General features: G+C 45.4%; 7 protein-coding genes across 7 annotated transcripts; 2 read left to right on the forward strand and 5 right to left on the reverse strand.

Annotated features, from left to right (window-relative positions):
* Window positions 1–102: 102 nt before the first annotated feature.
* AOL_s00054g832 (uncharacterized protein) lies at window positions 103–3,742 on the reverse strand (the record flags this gene model as incomplete). Its single annotated transcript, XM_011122148.1, has 12 exons — window positions 103–154; window positions 216–354; window positions 410–601; window positions 683–692; window positions 756–884; window positions 976–1,360; window positions 1,433–1,492; window positions 1,560–1,675; window positions 1,783–2,029; window positions 2,095–2,516; window positions 2,597–2,649; window positions 2,716–3,742. 12 exons carry the CDS (start codon window positions 3,740–3,742, stop codon window positions 103–105), a joined length of 2,832 nt encoding a protein of 943 aa, XP_011120450.1.
* A 679-nt stretch (window positions 3,743–4,421) lies between these two features.
* AOL_s00054g833 (uncharacterized protein) lies at window positions 4,422–5,864 on the reverse strand (the record flags this gene model as incomplete). Its single annotated transcript, XM_011122149.1, has 4 exons — window positions 4,422–4,721; window positions 4,791–4,849; window positions 4,911–5,461; window positions 5,530–5,864. The coding sequence occupies 4 exons, from the start codon at window positions 5,862–5,864 to the stop codon at window positions 4,422–4,424; spliced, it is 1,245 nt and encodes a 414-aa protein (XP_011120451.1).
* Window positions 5,865–8,810: 2,946 nt separating this feature from the next.
* Window positions 8,811–10,668, reverse strand: AOL_s00054g834 (uncharacterized protein; the record flags this gene model as incomplete). The annotated part of the gene is made up of 3 exons (XM_011122150.1): window positions 8,811–9,336; window positions 9,400–10,279; window positions 10,383–10,668. 3 exons carry the CDS (start codon window positions 10,666–10,668, stop codon window positions 8,811–8,813), a joined length of 1,692 nt encoding a protein of 563 aa, XP_011120452.1.
* Window positions 10,669–10,701: 33 nt separating this feature from the next.
* Window positions 10,702–11,801, forward strand: AOL_s00054g835 (uncharacterized protein; the record flags this gene model as incomplete). The annotated part of the gene is made up of 3 exons (XM_011122151.1): window positions 10,702–10,710; window positions 11,121–11,128; window positions 11,216–11,801. The coding sequence occupies 3 exons, from the start codon at window positions 10,702–10,704 to the stop codon at window positions 11,799–11,801; spliced, it is 603 nt and encodes a 200-aa protein (XP_011120453.1).
* A 605-nt stretch (window positions 11,802–12,406) lies between these two features.
* On the reverse strand, window positions 12,407–13,131 carry AOL_s00054g836 (uncharacterized protein; the record flags this gene model as incomplete). The annotated part of the gene is made up of 3 exons (XM_011122152.1): window positions 12,407–12,569; window positions 12,707–13,011; window positions 13,114–13,131. The coding sequence occupies 3 exons, from the start codon at window positions 13,129–13,131 to the stop codon at window positions 12,407–12,409; spliced, it is 486 nt and encodes a 161-aa protein (XP_011120454.1).
* Window positions 13,132–14,258: 1,127 nt separating this feature from the next.
* Window positions 14,259–15,571, forward strand: AOL_s00054g837 (uncharacterized protein; the record flags this gene model as incomplete). The annotated part of the gene is made up of 2 exons (XM_011122153.1): window positions 14,259–14,430; window positions 14,490–15,571. 2 exons carry the CDS (start codon window positions 14,259–14,261, stop codon window positions 15,569–15,571), a joined length of 1,254 nt encoding a protein of 417 aa, XP_011120455.1.
* Window positions 15,572–16,207: 636 nt separating this feature from the next.
* On the reverse strand, window positions 16,208–16,854 carry AOL_s00054g838 (uncharacterized protein; the record flags this gene model as incomplete). The annotated part of the gene is made up of 3 exons (XM_011122154.1): window positions 16,208–16,225; window positions 16,370–16,725; window positions 16,839–16,854. The coding sequence occupies 3 exons, from the start codon at window positions 16,852–16,854 to the stop codon at window positions 16,208–16,210; spliced, it is 390 nt and encodes a 129-aa protein (XP_011120456.1).
* Between the last annotated feature and the right edge of the window lie 520 nt (window positions 16,855–17,374).

Consider the following 17,374-nt stretch of genomic DNA (forward strand, 5'->3'; position numbering starts at 1 on the left):
TACGTACTCCTCCTGGTATAGTTGATTAGTTATTCAATTTCTAGAAAATATTGAAGGACAAATATGAGTACCTCTGGCATCTCTCACTTGTTGGTAGATGTTCTACATTAACTCCTTGAGTGTATCGGGCCGAAGGAAAGTGCGGGCTCCATGCCTACAGCAACAGATTTTTAGTAAGATTATCAAATTAGACGACGTACAAAAGAGGGTCTAACCTGAACATATTATGGATGACTCTGACGTTGTCACGGCATATTTCAACCATGTGTGAGCGACTATTCTGAAGTTCCTTCGCAATCAAGTTTTTGAAGGCAGCTTTCATAGTGTTGTCGACGTTTTGATTATTAATGAATTCTATAGAGGCTATTAGTTCACTTGCATCGGCTGGTCGTTCTTGGAAATGACTTACCCTCGAGGCGGGATTCTATGGACTCGATTGTTTCGAAGTATTTTGCTTGGAAAGTGTTCATCATCTGGACGGTGAATGTGATAGTCCCCTTCCAGGCATCACACATCTTCTCTCTGACTTCTTCAAGGATATAGGAGTTCCAGTTGGTATCTCCAATTTCGCCTCCTCCTTTACAGACGGCCCTCACGGTGTCTATTTACCAATTAGCCCAGGCCCGTTCCACATTCAAAAAGAAGGGAAGAAAGCAAGAAAAGATGTGCGCGCGACACTTACTCAGATTTGCCTGTCAATGAGAATGCGACGATTAGTTTCTGAAGAGCTTTTATGTATGACCGAGATAACTTACAGTTGTATTGACAATCTTCTTTTGAGCCTTTTCTGTGGCTTCATATACCGCGATCTCTGTATGGGCATAGACCCCCGCCAATGATTCAGAGATGGTTTCAGCGATCTCAAATTTAACAATATCCATTTGCTACACCCTGCGTTAGAATATCGCTTTCAATTGATCAAACGGCTCCACAACTTATTAGTGATCAAGAAGCAAAGGGGAAAGTTTTGCTTACCTCTTCCAGGTCGGATACTTCCTGGAGAAGGGTCTTCTCCAGAGATGATCGTATGGCCGGCGGAAGCTTGACTTCGGATGAGCACCAAAATATCAAATTCGCGATAATGCTCTGTGCTTGTTTGAACCTGGATACTGCAAGACGAAATTGTCTAGGATAGGTCAATGCGCCGATGTAGTCTTGTAGCTCGACCATCTGCTGGATGTTCATGTTGTCATAAAGGTGGGCGAGAAAGGTGCCATCCTTCTTTGTTTTGGCGTAGGCAATTGGATCGACTCTGAAAACTTGCCAGGTGATATCATCGGTTGAGATTGTGCTTCCGAAAGTTACAGTGGCCTGTGGTTCAATGAAGTCATCTAAAATTGAGGAGCAGATCTGTTCTAGTCTAATTTGAGAAATATGTGAGTTTAGATTTCAAACTTTTACTATGGAGCGGGTTTTCTGAGACTGAACATACGTTTTTTCGTGCTTTTGGGCGAGAGAAATCATCTCAGCCTTGGTTTTACGCTCCCCGCGGCTATCAAGACGAAGTAGTTAGTATTAGCTTGTTCTTATAATATGAATAGACTAGTTAATATACGTACTTGCTGCCAGAAATTTGTCCCTGAATATGCAGGAGATCCTTCTCAGCTTGTTCAATCCTGGCCTTGAAAGGTACGTTCTTTTTGAAAAGGGCTTTGGCTTTAGCGTTAGTGTATTCCTATCAGATTAAATTTTGTTAGAATTGTTGGAGTCATTAATCTCCCGCTCAGCCTTCGGGGTAGGGTCGTCGTTTGTTTAGACGAATCTATGCAATTGGGTACTCACATCCAAGTGATTCGTAACGAGTACGCCTCTCGAGCGACCATCCAGCAAGGTTACACCCTCGTAACCGAGCTTCTTTAGAGCATCGACATCATCGACGAAGATGTATTCCAATTTGGTCACGATGATGATATCTTGAACACCAGAGAGATATTCTTGCATGGCTTTGACGCGGGTGCCTTCCTTGTCAATTCCTGGAATATCTGCAATGATAGCTCCGGTGTTCAGGATCTCGGAATCAAGATAGACCCTATTGAAACTGTTAGTTCGACTTGTTACAGGTTTCATGGGCTAAGGTGGCAGATAGCGCCTTACCGAATCTTGTCGATAAGAGGCCACCTTTCCGGTTCGGTTGGCCTATCGTTACTGAAACTGACAGTAAGATCTCGGAGCTGCTCTACGCAGGCCCTTCGATCCATGGCATGGATGATGCCATCTTCTCGTTGGAGGGACTCGTCCTCGGCGAAAAGTTTGCTGATATCTTCATGAGCTTCTGAGACAGAGCTCCAACTTGCATCAGGAAACAAATGGTTGAGTCTCCTCTGTATTGATTTGGCCTCTCTCGTATTAGGCCTCTGAAGCTTCGCCCCCTCGACGTAGATCTCTCTAAAGAGGATCTCTGCATCCTCCTCGAGCTGGGCCTTTGTGACGTATTTGACGTCCATGGTGAAGGGCCCAAGCCCTGGCCCGCTCTTCGCAAATTCGAGGACTATTGGCATAAATTTGCCGTATTCCTCCTATCGTATTGAATTTTTGTTAGTCCTTTTGGCCACAATATTTTATCAAAGGAACGGTTTGGTTTCAAGGTTTGACTTACAATGGGCAGAAAATCCTCGATGTCGAGCAAGGCATTGAGGAGGGTGGACTTTCCTGTAAGGAAAATAATTCATTAGTATATTGAAGCCGCAGTTGGTCGTGACAGAGCTATATACTAACCCACTCCAGCCTCCCCGAGGAATCCAACGATTCCTCCCCCGTCGATGCCACAGGACAAGAACTTTTTGATATCCTCCTGGATATCTTTGGCGTGTGGATCTTGCCTGGCCACGGGTAGTTTGCCTAGGATCTTACCTAGGTCTTCCAAGAGCTCCTTGCAGGAGCCCAATTGGGATTGGAGGATCCCACCAGCAGAGAGCTCGGAGTGGACAGCGAACTGTCCCCTCCGAGCCCTCTCCTTGGCCATCTCACAGTCCAAGGGATTGGGGACCTCCTTCAAAGTTGGCTCCGCTTTGGGGACTTGCGGAGACTCACGTTGAGGCTGGCTACCGAGCCTCTTTCTCTTCTGAGTCGCTGCTATGGTGGTCGCGACTCGGTCCCCCGAAAGACGAAGGTCTCTGACCTCCCCGCCGAGAGCGGCAAAGGAGGTTTGGCGACCCGCTACCTTCCGATGGTTGGCCATTAGTTCTTGATGTTTCTCTTCTAAATTACCTTCTGGTGCTGATGGGGTGGTTAGAGGATTGATACTGAATGGTAGTCCAGGTGGTTGTTGGTAGAAATGAGGAGGGGGGGCAGATGGTGAGTGTTGAGAGAGCTTCAAGAGATAGTCCAATTGAGTTTGGGACATGTCCTCTGGCCGAGTTTGTCTCATAGGGCTCACGACAGAGGCAGGAGGATCTCGGTAGTCAAACCACGGGGGGCCTTCGCCAGCGATGGCAGACGTTGGAGCTGGGGAGGGCTCCTCACGCTTGATTGGGATAGACTGGGACCTTTTAACATCTTGGCTCATGAAACTGGCTTCTTGCTGCTTCACGGGGTCAGCAGGGATACCACTTCCCGAAATTTTAGTTGGTTTAGTATTATTCTTCTTCTTCTTCGAAGACTGAGTGGCTTTTCCGCTAGCAGGTTTGTTTGCTTCCAATGGGGTCGAGTTCGACGAAGCTAGATGACTAGGAGGACCAGGTTCCTCTCGACTAGCTTTACCTCGACCTTTTATTCTGTTTGACGAACGAACAGGTTTCGACATCTTTGCATGGTTTCAAATCTATAAATAGATTCCGCAATGGCTTGAAAAGGATTGGATGGATGGGATTCGAGTGCGTGATGGTTGATGGCGATGATAGTTGCGATGATGGTGTGGTGGGTGGTGAGTGCGCAAAAGAATAGGCGTTGACGGGGTAGCTTGAACGTTGTTAAAAGATTGCGTAGATTTCTAAGGCCACGGCGAATATATAGGACGCCCCGATGGCAAGGACCTCCCATTCAACACCACCCCCACTGCAAGACTTAGTATGCGCATATCCATTCCCCTGATTGTATTAGATATCAAGACTAATCTCCAATATAATCATTTCCAGAGGCGGGACTAGGATATCCTTTCTCTGTATTCTAGTTTCTCAAACCTTGAAGCATAGACGCCGCTCTTGGGATTATGGACAGCTGAAGAGGACATTTGCAACAAGAGCTCGCTCCAGCACATGTGTACTGGGAACGAGACTAATGTGTATGCATAAGAGAAGTATATACTTGAAGTTAGGAAAGGAATAATTCTGTTCTGATATTGAAATTCAATTAGTCAAACGAACGTACTCAAGATGCAATCTACCCAGCCATAATTTTATAATTTTATTCCATCCCAGAATTTAAGTCCAAAGCGTCGGTGCATTCCAATAAAGCCGACACTGCCCATTTCAATTATATACAGTCTAGCCTCCGCCCATCTCTACATCCCCAGAACCCGAGTTCAGGATATCACACCTCACCAAAGTATCTCTCCATATCATATGGTTAGGGAAAACATCACCTCGAGTATCTCGAACAATTTCGCCAACGAATCTGCCCTCAATCCACATTTGTTGTAAGGTTCTAATACACCTACCAAAATGCCAAAGAGTGGTAATATCCTCAGGACAACTTTCAAAGGTTTCACGAGGGCATCCTAGTCCACCTTCAAAATTCAAAAGCGTGAGGTTTGGAAGCTGGCTTAGGATATGAGCGTGGTTCGGCTACATATTTCAAAATGCAACAAGTTAGTTTGTTGTCGGCGGCGTTTGAGCACAGAAGGTTACACGTACCTGAATTGCCCCTCCAATGATCGTCAGGTACGAAACAAAGGGTATAAACTTGATAAAAACTATGCCACTTGTTAATCTTGAGAGCTTATATATTTTACTTCTAGAACTGAAATACCATACCATCTAGCCCACTTGTAGTGAACTTTCCGTATATGGTCACTTTCGTCAAGGTTTCCGGGCCCCTGCGCAAAGCAAAGATCCCCTCCATAATAATGGCAGCCTTGTACTCTCCAACATGGCTCAAAACCGACTTATAATAATGCGGGTGTGACGAATTCCCCGGCGGCACAAAAAATTGCGAAGATTCCCCTGCAAAATCGATGGAATACGGAACGTACACCCGACCAGATAATCCGGGCGAGTTCTCGAGCTCCTGTAAACCGGAATAGCCGCCACAAAAGCGGATAACCCACTCGCTCCCAGCGCTAAATTTCAGAGATCTCACGTTACAGAGCGAGTTTTCGATTTGCTGTCGGCGCCACCTGAAGATTCGGCGTATACCATTGCTAACAATCTCCGATTTTACTATGAAGTGCAGTTCTTCAACTCTCCCTGTGTATTGGAAGAACGTTGCAATCAAATTTATGAGGACATTCAAGTTCGGTACCATTACAGACGTCGGCAACTTCGCCATAATAATTGCCCGAATATCCACGACGAAGTGCAGCCTTCTGTAGGGGTCCAATAACCGGAGGATCAGTATGTATTACACCAGTGGACCAATCGGGTGAACCCTTACTTGGTATATTGGAAAATCCAGTTAGAGTTTATATAAGTCCGGAACAGGATAATCGCAATCTGTTCATCGGATACGTTGACCCTTAGATATCGGAAAAGAAACGGGGAACTAAGAACCCTCAACTTCTTGCAGCATCTCGAAATGGCATCAAATCTACGGGCAGGCTTTCTGTTCGGATCCGCCGGGGTGTCGGGACGTCCCAAGGCCGTGGCCTTGGGGTAACTATAACCCGGCTCCAGACCCTGCTGCTCGCCACTGTTGTCTAATTCTCTAAGGATCTTGAAAAAGATTTCCGTCGGGAGGTTAACAATGTGAGCCGCAGTACTTGTAGACATTTTGCTCGTTTTTTTTGCTTTCCGGACCACTAAGTAGTCGTAAAGTACCTCTTAGGTAGACACACACAGAGCTATAGTGTGGAAGATCCGGTTTGAGAAATTTTGTGGAGGTTGCTAAGAGTACAGTTGAACAAAATGGGGTTGTGGAGCTCTTCCAACCGTTGGAGGAACGGGAATAGTAGGAAGGAAACTTCTTGATCATGACGGATGGAACGTCAAGTCACTATATATTCCAATCAGAGTCCATCTCGGGTATCAAAAGTTAGTGTGCTCCGTATTTTTGTAGTACCTAAAACGCTTGTCCTCAGCAATTACCGGGTTCATGAATTCAATCGATCAAACCAATACTATAGACACCGTAGTACAAATTTTTAATGCTACCACTAACTCGCACAGCATCCATGCATGCATACAGCATTCTTTAAAATATGATAGATCGATATCACATTAATTCTTGTTCCGCGCTCATGAATAGAGTACATGGAAAATACCCCCATGATAATTGTATCTTCTTTGCTCTAGTTTTGTTGGCTGGAGCGGCGTAATTCCGGAATTCAAATTGCTGTGCCTTCGGGTAGGGACCTAGTCGTGCTTAGCTTTGTTAATTCCCAAGACTGCCAAAAAAAAAAGCTAGTTGCATATGCATCTTCCCTTTTATTGCTGTTTTAGCAAACTTGGGAACGAGACCGACCCACAGTCGAATATAGTCAGCTGGGTTTCCATCCGAAGTATACTAGTAGCCTCGTGCCTGGCCGTATTCTAGGATAGCCTGTACTAGTTGGTCCTTATATAACATATACGCAATACCCTATAATAGACTACACCGAACAAACGATCATGTTTCGAGTCCTTCAAACCTGGGTCCACCTTATAACCTTCCGGCCAAAATTGCTCTCCATGCTTTAATAAAAACAAAAGACGAATTGCATAGCGGATTACAAGAAACCGAACTAATCTACACCGGGATTCAGGCATAAGTTAGCGTGCGTCATTCTATAAACTTGTGTAACATAAATATTTCACCACAAAATCAACACGACGATTTCGAACTCATGATGCATATGCATCCCGTTCCAATGCAATGGCCACATAAACTCCCAACAGTAATTCCATCCTCCCGTGAATGCCCGAAATTTAGGTCACACCTTCCGACTTGAATAAAAGCGAAAAAGCCCTTGCTTTCGACCGAAATGTGATCCCATTGCATGCATAACCTATTTGCCTTTGAAGTGAAGTGCTTCCTCAAACTGCAATCCGACTTTCCCAGACTTCAGGCTCAACCCTTCAGACCCTCCAACACACACTTCCACAGTTCGAAACATAAGTATAGGATCCGCGGCATCTAGCCCCTTATATGCCTAGAAGTTATGCTAGAAACGAACTGCAAACAATAGAGCTCCGTCATCGATGAATTCCGTTTCTGCCTTAAGCCTGGATCTACTAAACCAGCATACTTCACGGGACAGATGATCTTGAATCAATGCAATAACTGTGTAACCATGCATATGCAGTAAAAATATTAATTTTGTCTCCACATCAAACAAACCTAACCTATCACAATGAAAATAAAGTCTGACACTAGCGTATTTCCTTCTGCAGACGATTCCGGAAAAATAAACTTTGTACCTCACATGCAGAGGAGCGGGCCCCGAATAAAGTTATATTAAACCAGTCTTTGTTGAATGTGGACTCACTCCGGTTGCATCGCATAGTTTTAGGCGTTTGGCTAATCTGGTATCTATGCGACATGAACTAGTTCACACTGCATATGAAGATTTTATCGAATGAGACTGAATTAAATGCATGTTGAAGAAGATGAAAGTTAAGGCAAAGAAAGAAGGTGCGACAAATATTGCGATTCGAAGCTGATCATGATTTTGATTTTGACGATCACGATGCGTTTTTTCTTTCTTTTTTCCTCCCTCTTTTCTCTTTTCCCTGTGACAGTGATCCTACCCATGTGGGAAGATTTTGGGACGAAAAGAGGGAGGGCCCGGCAGGGTATTCGTAATGAGTGTGTCATTGATTCTGCAGTTTTTCCGGCTCTCTTTTGGGTCTTTAGGATTCTTTCATTAGAGAACCACGGCTATGAACGAGGCTGCATTCATTAGTTTCTTAGACGTTATTTTTGCTAGCCGATGCTTTCGAAATTTCCAGACTTTCTTTTTTTCTTCTTTCCTTTGTTAGTTGATTGCTTTAATTCACAGCTTGCTGCATTGGTTTCAATTCATGCGACTGCACCGATCGCCAAGGGTATACATTGCGTAGTTTCCTCGAGGCTGATGATTTTCCCTAGCCTCTCTAGACCTGGCCTCGAGACGGGACGAGGAGGCATCTTATATATGGTAGTAAGATCAAAGAAAAACAGCGGTATACATAGTAGGCAAACATTAGTAGTGGTATCGCAATGGCCATCAAGCTTCCGTACTAGTAACCATGTGTACTAAAATCCGTCGAGAGGCTCCTCAGCCTAACGTAATATCCTGAATTCAAGGGTTGCAAATTTCTATGCCAAGGCAGAAGGGGTGTCCTCCAGACTATTTCTACGCCGACTTGGCCGTTTTAATCAAGGGCACAGGACAGACAGACATATGAAATAGTCCCCAGACAATGAGCCAAGGCAGAGGTTGCACATAGAGCTCCACCAGACTAAAGGCAGAGGTGAGCGCCCCCCATACTAAATGAGATAGAGTGTATGAATTCAGCTGTAAAAGACTTAGTAGATTCTCAAGATATTGTTACATCTAGAGTACACATTCATCATGAAGTAAAAAAAAGGCTTCTACAAACGCCACGAGAACATTCAGACCCGTTATCGTACAATTATTTAAAATATTCGGACTTGCCGTTTTGTTCAAGTCCATGCCTTCGTAGTCTCGGCTCCAGAGCGTCCTTCAAGCCATGAAGGCTCGCTTGGTGATATTGAAATCATCTCCCAGACCCACTTCAAGACGCCCCATTAACCTTCCTCCCCAACCTATCAACAACAAACATAACCGCCGCGTTCCTACCCTTAATTCTTAGCCATCTACCCATCCTCATCTCTTGTCCAATGCCTGCGATAACCACGCAGCTCTCGTCTTCCCGACCAGAATTTTTCTCGTAAACAGCCAGGCTGTTAACAACACCTCTGAAGGGTGTCCGTGACTCTGCTTCGTCTAGCATCACGCCTCCTTCTTCTGCTTCCTGTCCCCCAGCCCCAGCCCCAATCACTCCGGCTGATTCAATACTCCTTTTATCTTCTGAAATCTTCCATACCCGGATACATCCATCCCAACTTCCAGAGAAAAATACATCGGAATAAGGAATTGCCGCTAGTGCAGTGATATAATAAGGTTGCCGAGGAACGTTGACATCCTCCGGATTTGCTTCTGCAGAATGATCGGATGGGTTTATCGATGGCCGTAAACCGTGCGCCGTTCTTATCGTAAATACCGGCTTCTTTTTATGTAGCGACCATAGTGATATGGAACTATTGTATGATTAGCCACAGGAACCCAAAAAACAATATTGGAGGTTCCCCGAAAAATCTTACCCATTGTCGCTACCCGTCACGAAGTGCTCCTCATCAACCATACATACACAATCAATGCTTCCCTCTGTATATCCCACCTCTTGAACAGCCTCTGGTTCCGCTCTTCTCCTGACTTTGCCTTCGCCGCCACCTCTAAATACTAGCTGTGTCTCATCCACGATCTTCCATAATCTCGCACTTTTATCCCTAGCACCCACGGTTACACACCTCTCATATGCCAACGAATCAATTGCCATAACCTCATCTTGATGACCAAACAATGTTTCCACATAGGTCAATTCGTCCAAACTCCACAACTTGATCGTTCGATCAGAGCTACAGCTATATAGTTGATTCGTGCCTCGTCTGAATACCAATCCGTTAACAGAATCTCTATGGTGCTTGAAAACTTTCAACGGTTTTAAAGTCTCCGCATCCCAGACTACTATGCGCGAATCCTTCCCACCTGTCGCTACGTACTTCCCGTCCGGTGAAGCTGCAACGCACAGGATGGTGTCGATATGGCCTTGGTATGTTGCGTCTGTTGGGCGGTTCTCACGGGTGCGCGAGCCTCTTACGCAGCGGATTTGTTTAGGTTTCAACCCCTCTTCTTCTTGCGATACAGTTTCCGAACTGCCATGAGCGCGTGAGGAGACTGAAGTTGGAAATTTCCATTTGATCAAAGCGACGTCTTTTGTGGTTGTGTAAATGTAAGGATGGCAGATTGCTACGGATGTGGTGGCTTGAAATGCATGACGGAATTGGATTGGTGAAGAGGTGGAGAAGGAGAGTGAAGTCGCAATATGGCGGTAGAGTTTGCCGTGTGTTTCTGCGACTGAAGATTTTAGACGTTCGGCAATGAGATCGCGATCAATATCCGCAGCGTCGAAACCGTGTTCTTCTATTAAATATAGAAGTATAGATGTTAGTAAGCTTATAAAGCGGCGTATGAACAATCGATCTCATGATGCAGATCGAAAACGGATGGATGCGAGTAGACGTACCAGTCTCAGTTCGTAGATTATCAAGATACTGCTGTGCCAAACGTAGTCGCTTTTCGGCCTCTGTCTCTCCCAGAATCGATTCATCGTCACTATCTTCAGCTGAGGCTATGCTTGCGGAATCAATCGAATCATCGTCATCACTCGATATCTCTTCGTCGCGGACCTGTCGCTTCTTCGAAGGTGGCTTCGCTGTTCCAGATGCTTTTCGAGACGAATTTGCTGGAGTATCTGTGCCCGATCGCTTGCGCTTCCGCTGTGAAGCGGGGGCAGTGAAGAATGAAGACATGAGGAGGGAGTCTTCTAATGGATGGTGGTGGGGATGAAGAATGTAAAAGACGAAAAAGCTTGAAAGTTTCAGGACGCCATTTCTGTGTATGAATTTTTTTTGCAGGGATCTTCTTTAGCAGCGAAAGTTTTAAGCCGCAGAAATTTTGCACCGCCACTTAGATGGGCCATTTCATTTGTGGCTAGTGGAACGGTTCTGTGGCGGGTGAGAGCTCCAACACGAACCTCGCAGTTGTTAGCTTGCGTACCACAACTACTCTGCTTCTCCAGTTTATCTTGAGCTTCCATCCATCATCGACACGAAATATTCGGCTTCATCTTCGAACATCACGTAGCGAAGAACTACGAGCTCCATACAGGATCTTTGTACCAAACCTGAAGCTCCTTGTCAACTCAATCAAACAGATAAACCTACCTCCACTCTTCACCCACATACCCACCACTCCCATATAGCCCACCATGTAAGTTACTTATCCTTATATCACAGAAGCCAGTACCTGCTTCATAATGTCTATTGATCTATATACTAACATAAAGAACTAAACTAGGGACGTCCTTCTCGGCATCCGCGGTAAAGACTTCGTTCTAATCGGCACCTCCAAAGCCTTCCTCCACGGTATCACCGTCGTCAAAGACACAGATGACAAAACTCGCGCCTTAAACGACCACACCCTCCTCGCCTTCTCCGGTGAAGCCGGCGACACCATCCAATTCGCTGAATTCATCCAAGCAAACACCCAACTCTACACCATGCGCCACTCCTCAGACCTCCCTGTCTCCTCCGTCGCCAGTTTTGTAAGAACAGAGTTGGCTAGCAGCCTTCGCAGTAGACATCCTTATACTGTTAACATGTTGATCGGAGGGTATGATACCAAGAAGGAAGAGCCTCAGCTTTATTGGTTGGATTATTTGGCTTCGTCTGCAGAGATTCCATATGCGGCTCATGGGTATGCACAGTACTATTGTTTGAGTATTTTGGACGCGCATTACAAGAAGGGTATGGGTGTTGAGGAAGTGGCTGGACTGATGAAAGATTGCCATGAGGAGTTGAAGAGGAGAATGCCTATTGATTTTAAGGGCCTGTTGGTAAAGATTGTTGATAAGGATGGTATTAGAGAGCTAGAGGGGTTCTAGAGCGGGGCTATATTGACAAAGAATAACACTGGTATCTAACTAGCTATGCTTCATGGAAGTTTGTGGCATAGAATTGAAGTGCAATCAGATAGTATTGCCATTTCTTCGATCATGATATAAAATCAGACGTGAATTATCGATTGATCGTAGGGATGTAAGCCGTTACTCTTAACTTCGGCAGCACTAGCCGCCGCGTCATCCGCCACTATGCGAACGTGTGTCCAGAAAAAGCCTTATATAAATTATTGATGAATAGTGGAAACAAGACATGATGATTAGACGTCATCAAGACGAATTATTTAATCACTACCACAATCTAATAGGTAGAATAAGAGTCCCTGAAGTGCCAAAAGGAAAATGCTATCTCCACGATATCTACGACAGGCCGCCAAGAAAGTGATTCATATCGGATCGATTGAGGAAAAGAAAACGCAAGTAAATAAGGAAGAAAGCTACACAATTTGTCCCAATTCCTATGCGTGTCTAACGAGAGACGAAACGCAGGATCCAAATTCATTCCTACCGTGCGGGAATCCCCCCCATATCGACCATCCAAGGATCCCCTTCCCAAACGCGAGATAGAGGATATGAAAGCCGTGGGCCATTTAGAGGTTCTCCAAGCTGGTTGCGAGCTCATCAAGTTCGGCCTTAGCCTTCTTGTACTTCTCGACTTCCTCTTCGTACTTCTTCTCCCAGTTGTCACGTTCAGCTTCCACACCCTGAACCTTGCGTTCGAAGTGCTCGGCCTTGACATCGGTGAGGCGTAGCCTAGAGTTAAGTATTATCAATTCTAGATCAGCTAGTGTTCAAAAGTATATGGCAGTACCTTGTGGTCGGCTAGAAGGATAGAAAGAAAGAAAAAAGACGAGACGTTAGCATCGTCTGAACACTAAGGAAGCACATACTTCTCGATGGTCTCCTTCAGCTGTTTCTCTGTTGTCTCCGCCTCTTCTTCAAGGACGGCAACCTTCCTCTGCAAATTATCACTGGTGACACCAAGGTTCGCACCTGCTGCAGCTTCCTTCTTGACTTCGGCAAGCTTCTCCTCGAGCTTTTCTACATCGGCTTCGAGCTGGGCATTCTTGCTGGTAAGGGAAGAGATCTCGCCCTCCTTCTTGGTCTGTTCGGCTTCGAATTCCTTGATCTTGGCCTCAAGTTCGTCGACTTTGTCATTGGCGACGTCGAGATCGGCCTTTTGCTTGGCAAGCTTCTGTAGAAGGGAAAGAGCGATCGTCAGTTTGTGTTCTCCATCCCCTGCCAAGCAGCGTGGTAGGGATTGTAATTTGAAGCTAAGAAGAGTTGTCTGTCATACCTCCTTAATTCTGTCCATGGCGAATAATAATACTGGTAATAATAGGGATAACTCTTATGAAATTTGGAGTAACAGAGAAGACGAAAGACGGATGAGGTCCTAAATAAGAATGAATAGAAAGAAAGAAAAAGCAGTCGTAAGTGTCAGCTGTAGTGTTCAGGTGTTACGTGTCTCTCCCCTTAGACGAGAAATAGTGACTATGTGATGTGATACAAATGTGATAGCTTCGAGGTGGGGTTGCAGATGGGATAGAGGGGAAACAAACGAACGCACTCACGCACAGCTAAGTACCGAGCTTAACTGATGCTTGACAAGCTTGGAAGTTGAATGGGAATTGAGGGTATAATAAAATCGAGATGGGATGAGAGGGAAGTGAAAGGGGTCAGCTTACCAGGGGCAGAATACTTTATATCGAAGGTGGATTCGTAAGGGACAAGTTGGAGGGAGGCGGGAAGAAGAGGAGGTGTCCTGTGTTCGGCGGGCTGGTCTGCTGTGGGTCGGCGGCGACTTAGCTCAGTTTAGCTGGTCCAGCCAGAAAGACAGAGAAGGAGGGGCAGCCCCGTGCTCATTGGCTGCCTGTTTTGTGTTGTGCGTTGCCGGGGTGATTGCCCATTCTATTTACACGAGACCAGTTACCAACCCCGAAAACACCATCACCATGTCGCCTGGGTGCAGAGCCGCCATCACCAGTAACCAGACGCGACGACGGCATCGACAACGGCATCGAAGACTGAATTGACGACGACAACAACGACAATCTCAACACATCCCCACGTTTGTTTATAGACGGTCTAGAAACGTTCACAGAATATGTAGCAGCCAGTCAACCAGCAATCCAGCCATTTCGTCAACAACACCCAACCGCCACCACATGTTTCAACCTCTTCGACGCCTTCAACCTCTTTACATTCCTCATCGTCTCGTATGTATACGCCACGAAACGTCAACCTCAAAACTGCTAGTCTTCGTGGCCCGTGGTAAACAGTAGTATATATAAAGAGTTCTATATTTCCCTTCAATCAAACTCTCAATCCTTTCGAAACAAAAAACAACAACAATCACGTCCCTTTATCCTCGCTTTCACCAACCTTTCAAACCTTCAATCTACGACTAGTTAACCGACACGAAAAAAATCAAACACCAAGATGATGCTCACCACTCGAGATCGTGAGAATAGAGTCAATGCTCTCCAAGGTGCCAAGGGTGGATTCTCGAAAACCCCAGGTGGGAAACTCAACGAGAATGAGGTCTCTGCCATGAATTTGGGCGGAAAGAGTGGCTTTAAGGCCCAAGCCGATGCCTTCAAAACTCCACTCGGTACATTTTTTCCTAGATTCCAGACCAAATATCAACATGAAATTCTAACGATATCTTAGGACCTCGTGGCCGTGTCCCTCTTGGCGGTAAGGATACGAACGTAAAGGCCAAAACCATCATTACGTTCAATGATCCATCGCAGACCAACAAGCCAGAGAAGACAACTCCTTCTTCTATCAAAAAGCGCACTCGACGCCAGACTCGCCTCTCTGTCACTCAAGCTAAGGAGCTCACCGAAGAAGAGGAGGATGTCCCCGAGATCGAGTACATGCCTCCAGCTCCTAAGGAATTGCCCGACATTCCTGAAGACTATGTCCGAATTGATATGGGAAAGGTTAAGCAAACCTTATTCAAGGATGTCCAGTCTACTCCCAATTACACTGCCAAGCAGCGTAGCCAGTTCAAGAAACTCACCTATCATGATGAAAAGAAAGAAGAGGAAGATGTCCTCAAACAAATCGACTCTCTTGTCAGCGACATGAAAGCCGGACTTGCTACCGAAGGCACCCAACCTGTCATCAAGAGGAAGGCTTCAAACTATTCTGGGGCCACCAAGTCCTCCCTTGCCAAGAAGGGTCCAACTCGTCCAGCTTCTTCCAATTCTGTTAGGCCACCTTCTGCCGGCGCTGTTAGACCATCATCCGCTACCTCAGCCCGACCACCATCTGCTGGCGCTGTTAGGCCATCGTCCGCCGCTTCTGGTCGGGCAGCTGCCTCGGGAAAGTCACGTTGGGCTACCGGTACCAGGACCAAAGAACTCGTCCCTGTCGCTCCCAAGGAGCCAAACCCATTGTGTGTAGAACCCTACTACAATGACCCAAATCACTACTACAAGGACCCCAAGCCAGATAGCAACGGCGTATTCCACCCCCTCGGGAAGAATGGGCGTTACTCTGCTACGTTGACAAAGAAAACCGCTCCAATTCTTGATGAAGAAATGTCTAAGGTCTTGGACGACCTCGATGCTGGCATTCATGACTATCGGGACTTCGATTTCCCAGCCATGGAGGAGGACGTCCTTCGCCGAGCTGAGAAGCCTGTTTACCCTCAAAAGTACGACTTCGAAGCTCGTATGCGAGATCTTTTCCGCATGGACGATCCAGAAGATGATGAGGTCTACCAGATCTCTTTGGACGATTAGAACACAGCTATATTCTGAGTCAGGGTCTTGGCTGTGTCGCTTTGCATCTTATTGATATCGTTCTATGCTTTGAGATATGTTTTTTTTCCTGCTTACTGGTTCTAATACTTTCTTGTCTTTCGAAACTTTGTACGGACTCGCAAATAAAATGGAGACAGGAATACTGGATGGTTGTTTTGGAGACGGGTAGCCAGGCGTGACGGATTCTTGTGCTTCTTTTTCTGACTTGCAATGGTTCTCTCCTAACTGCTTTTTTGCTTTCACATGAACTTGTACTGTATTATTATAGGGATTCGGGTTTTTTTCGAGGATTATTTGTCTCTGCGATATTCATGTACATTAGATGCCGATTAGTGCTGCCTTCGCGACCCATCTCGTCTTTATGATGAGAGAGGTCGATATTTAAGGGTGGATCTGACACTATTATGATCGGGAATGAATGAAAAGATGAAATAACAGATGGCTTTTAGTCTATAATCCCAAACCGTTACCGTTAACGCCTATATATACATTTAACTTCGTACGTATCGTTTCGACACTACATAGTATTGATAAAATGTGTAAGTATCTATCCATTCGATGGAGTCCGAACCATCATAGCTTTATATGCTGGTGTATAACCTTGTAATTATACTATCACAAGTTATTTTTAGACTATAATGCAAAAACCGTTAGTTCTAACGCCACCTTGGAATGTTGACGATATTCAGATCAAGGAAACTTACCCAAATGACTCGGCAGCAGGAAATTCCCTACTGTCTGATGAATGCCATACTCAAATCCGCAACTCCCACATACCATCTTCCCTTCCACAACCTCAGTCTCCATCAAAACCTTGTGCAACATTCTCAAAGTCTTCTCATCTTCTTCTCCAACACCACTATCCATATTCATATCCCCATCACTCGTTGTTGTTGCTGCTGCTGCTGCTGTTGCAGACAGACGGGGTAATTCCGGTTTAGTATCTGGTAATGTGAATCCCAATTCTTTGCTGCTGGTGACTAATGCTGGCCAATCGAGGCGTGGGAGAAGGTTTGAAAGGAGTAAAGGGTTGTATGGAACGGATTTTGAGGCTAGTTCGGCATCCTTGAAGTGGAGGGGAAAGGAGAGGGAGGAGGATTTGCAGGCTTTGACGGCGCAAGAGATGAAGTTTGCTATTGATGGTGAATGTGGGGTGTTAGCTATCTTCCTTATTTTTTATTTTTTATTTTTTATTATGAAGATCGTTTTGGGATCTTGAATTATCTGGGGGGTGGATATCGAGTACCTGTTAAGAGCTTCATGGTTGTGGAGTTATATGTGTCTTTACAAGCAAAGTGTATAGAATGATAAGTTTGAAGTTTTGTGGAAGACCAGGCGCAAGATGTGGAGGATAATTTGATGTCGCAAAAAAATGAAGAGCTATCCCCGGTCGAGATTGGCGAAGAGGTGTGGTTGGTCTCGGTAAAACCTGCCAAGCTATCGATGCTCTCTTTGATCCACCAACACAACTTTATGTTGTATTCTTTCCCTAGCCATGAGCTCAGACTGGAGCCATCCTGCTTCGACATCCAGCTTTGATTTACAAAAGTTTTAGGGCAGAAAGAAAGTTAAGTAAGGGAGATAGAATTAAAGGAGTTCCTAGTTTTCATTTAGCTTGTTTAGTGTAAAGAGAGGGAACGGCACCATTATATGGAGTAATATTTACCAGTACTAGCCCAGAACCACCTCCAGGATCCAAGCGGTAACTCAGATCTGGCACTGGCCACCATGTAGGTACCTAAGAAGTAGGTACTTACATATCCATTCCATATACGTATATAC

The sequence above is a fragment of the Orbilia oligospora genome (assembly GCF_000225545.1).
Source record: "Orbilia oligospora ATCC 24927 unplaced genomic scaffold scaffold00054, whole genome shotgun sequence".
Lineage (NCBI taxonomy): Eukaryota > Fungi > Ascomycota > Orbiliomycetes > Orbiliales > Orbiliaceae > Orbilia > Orbilia oligospora.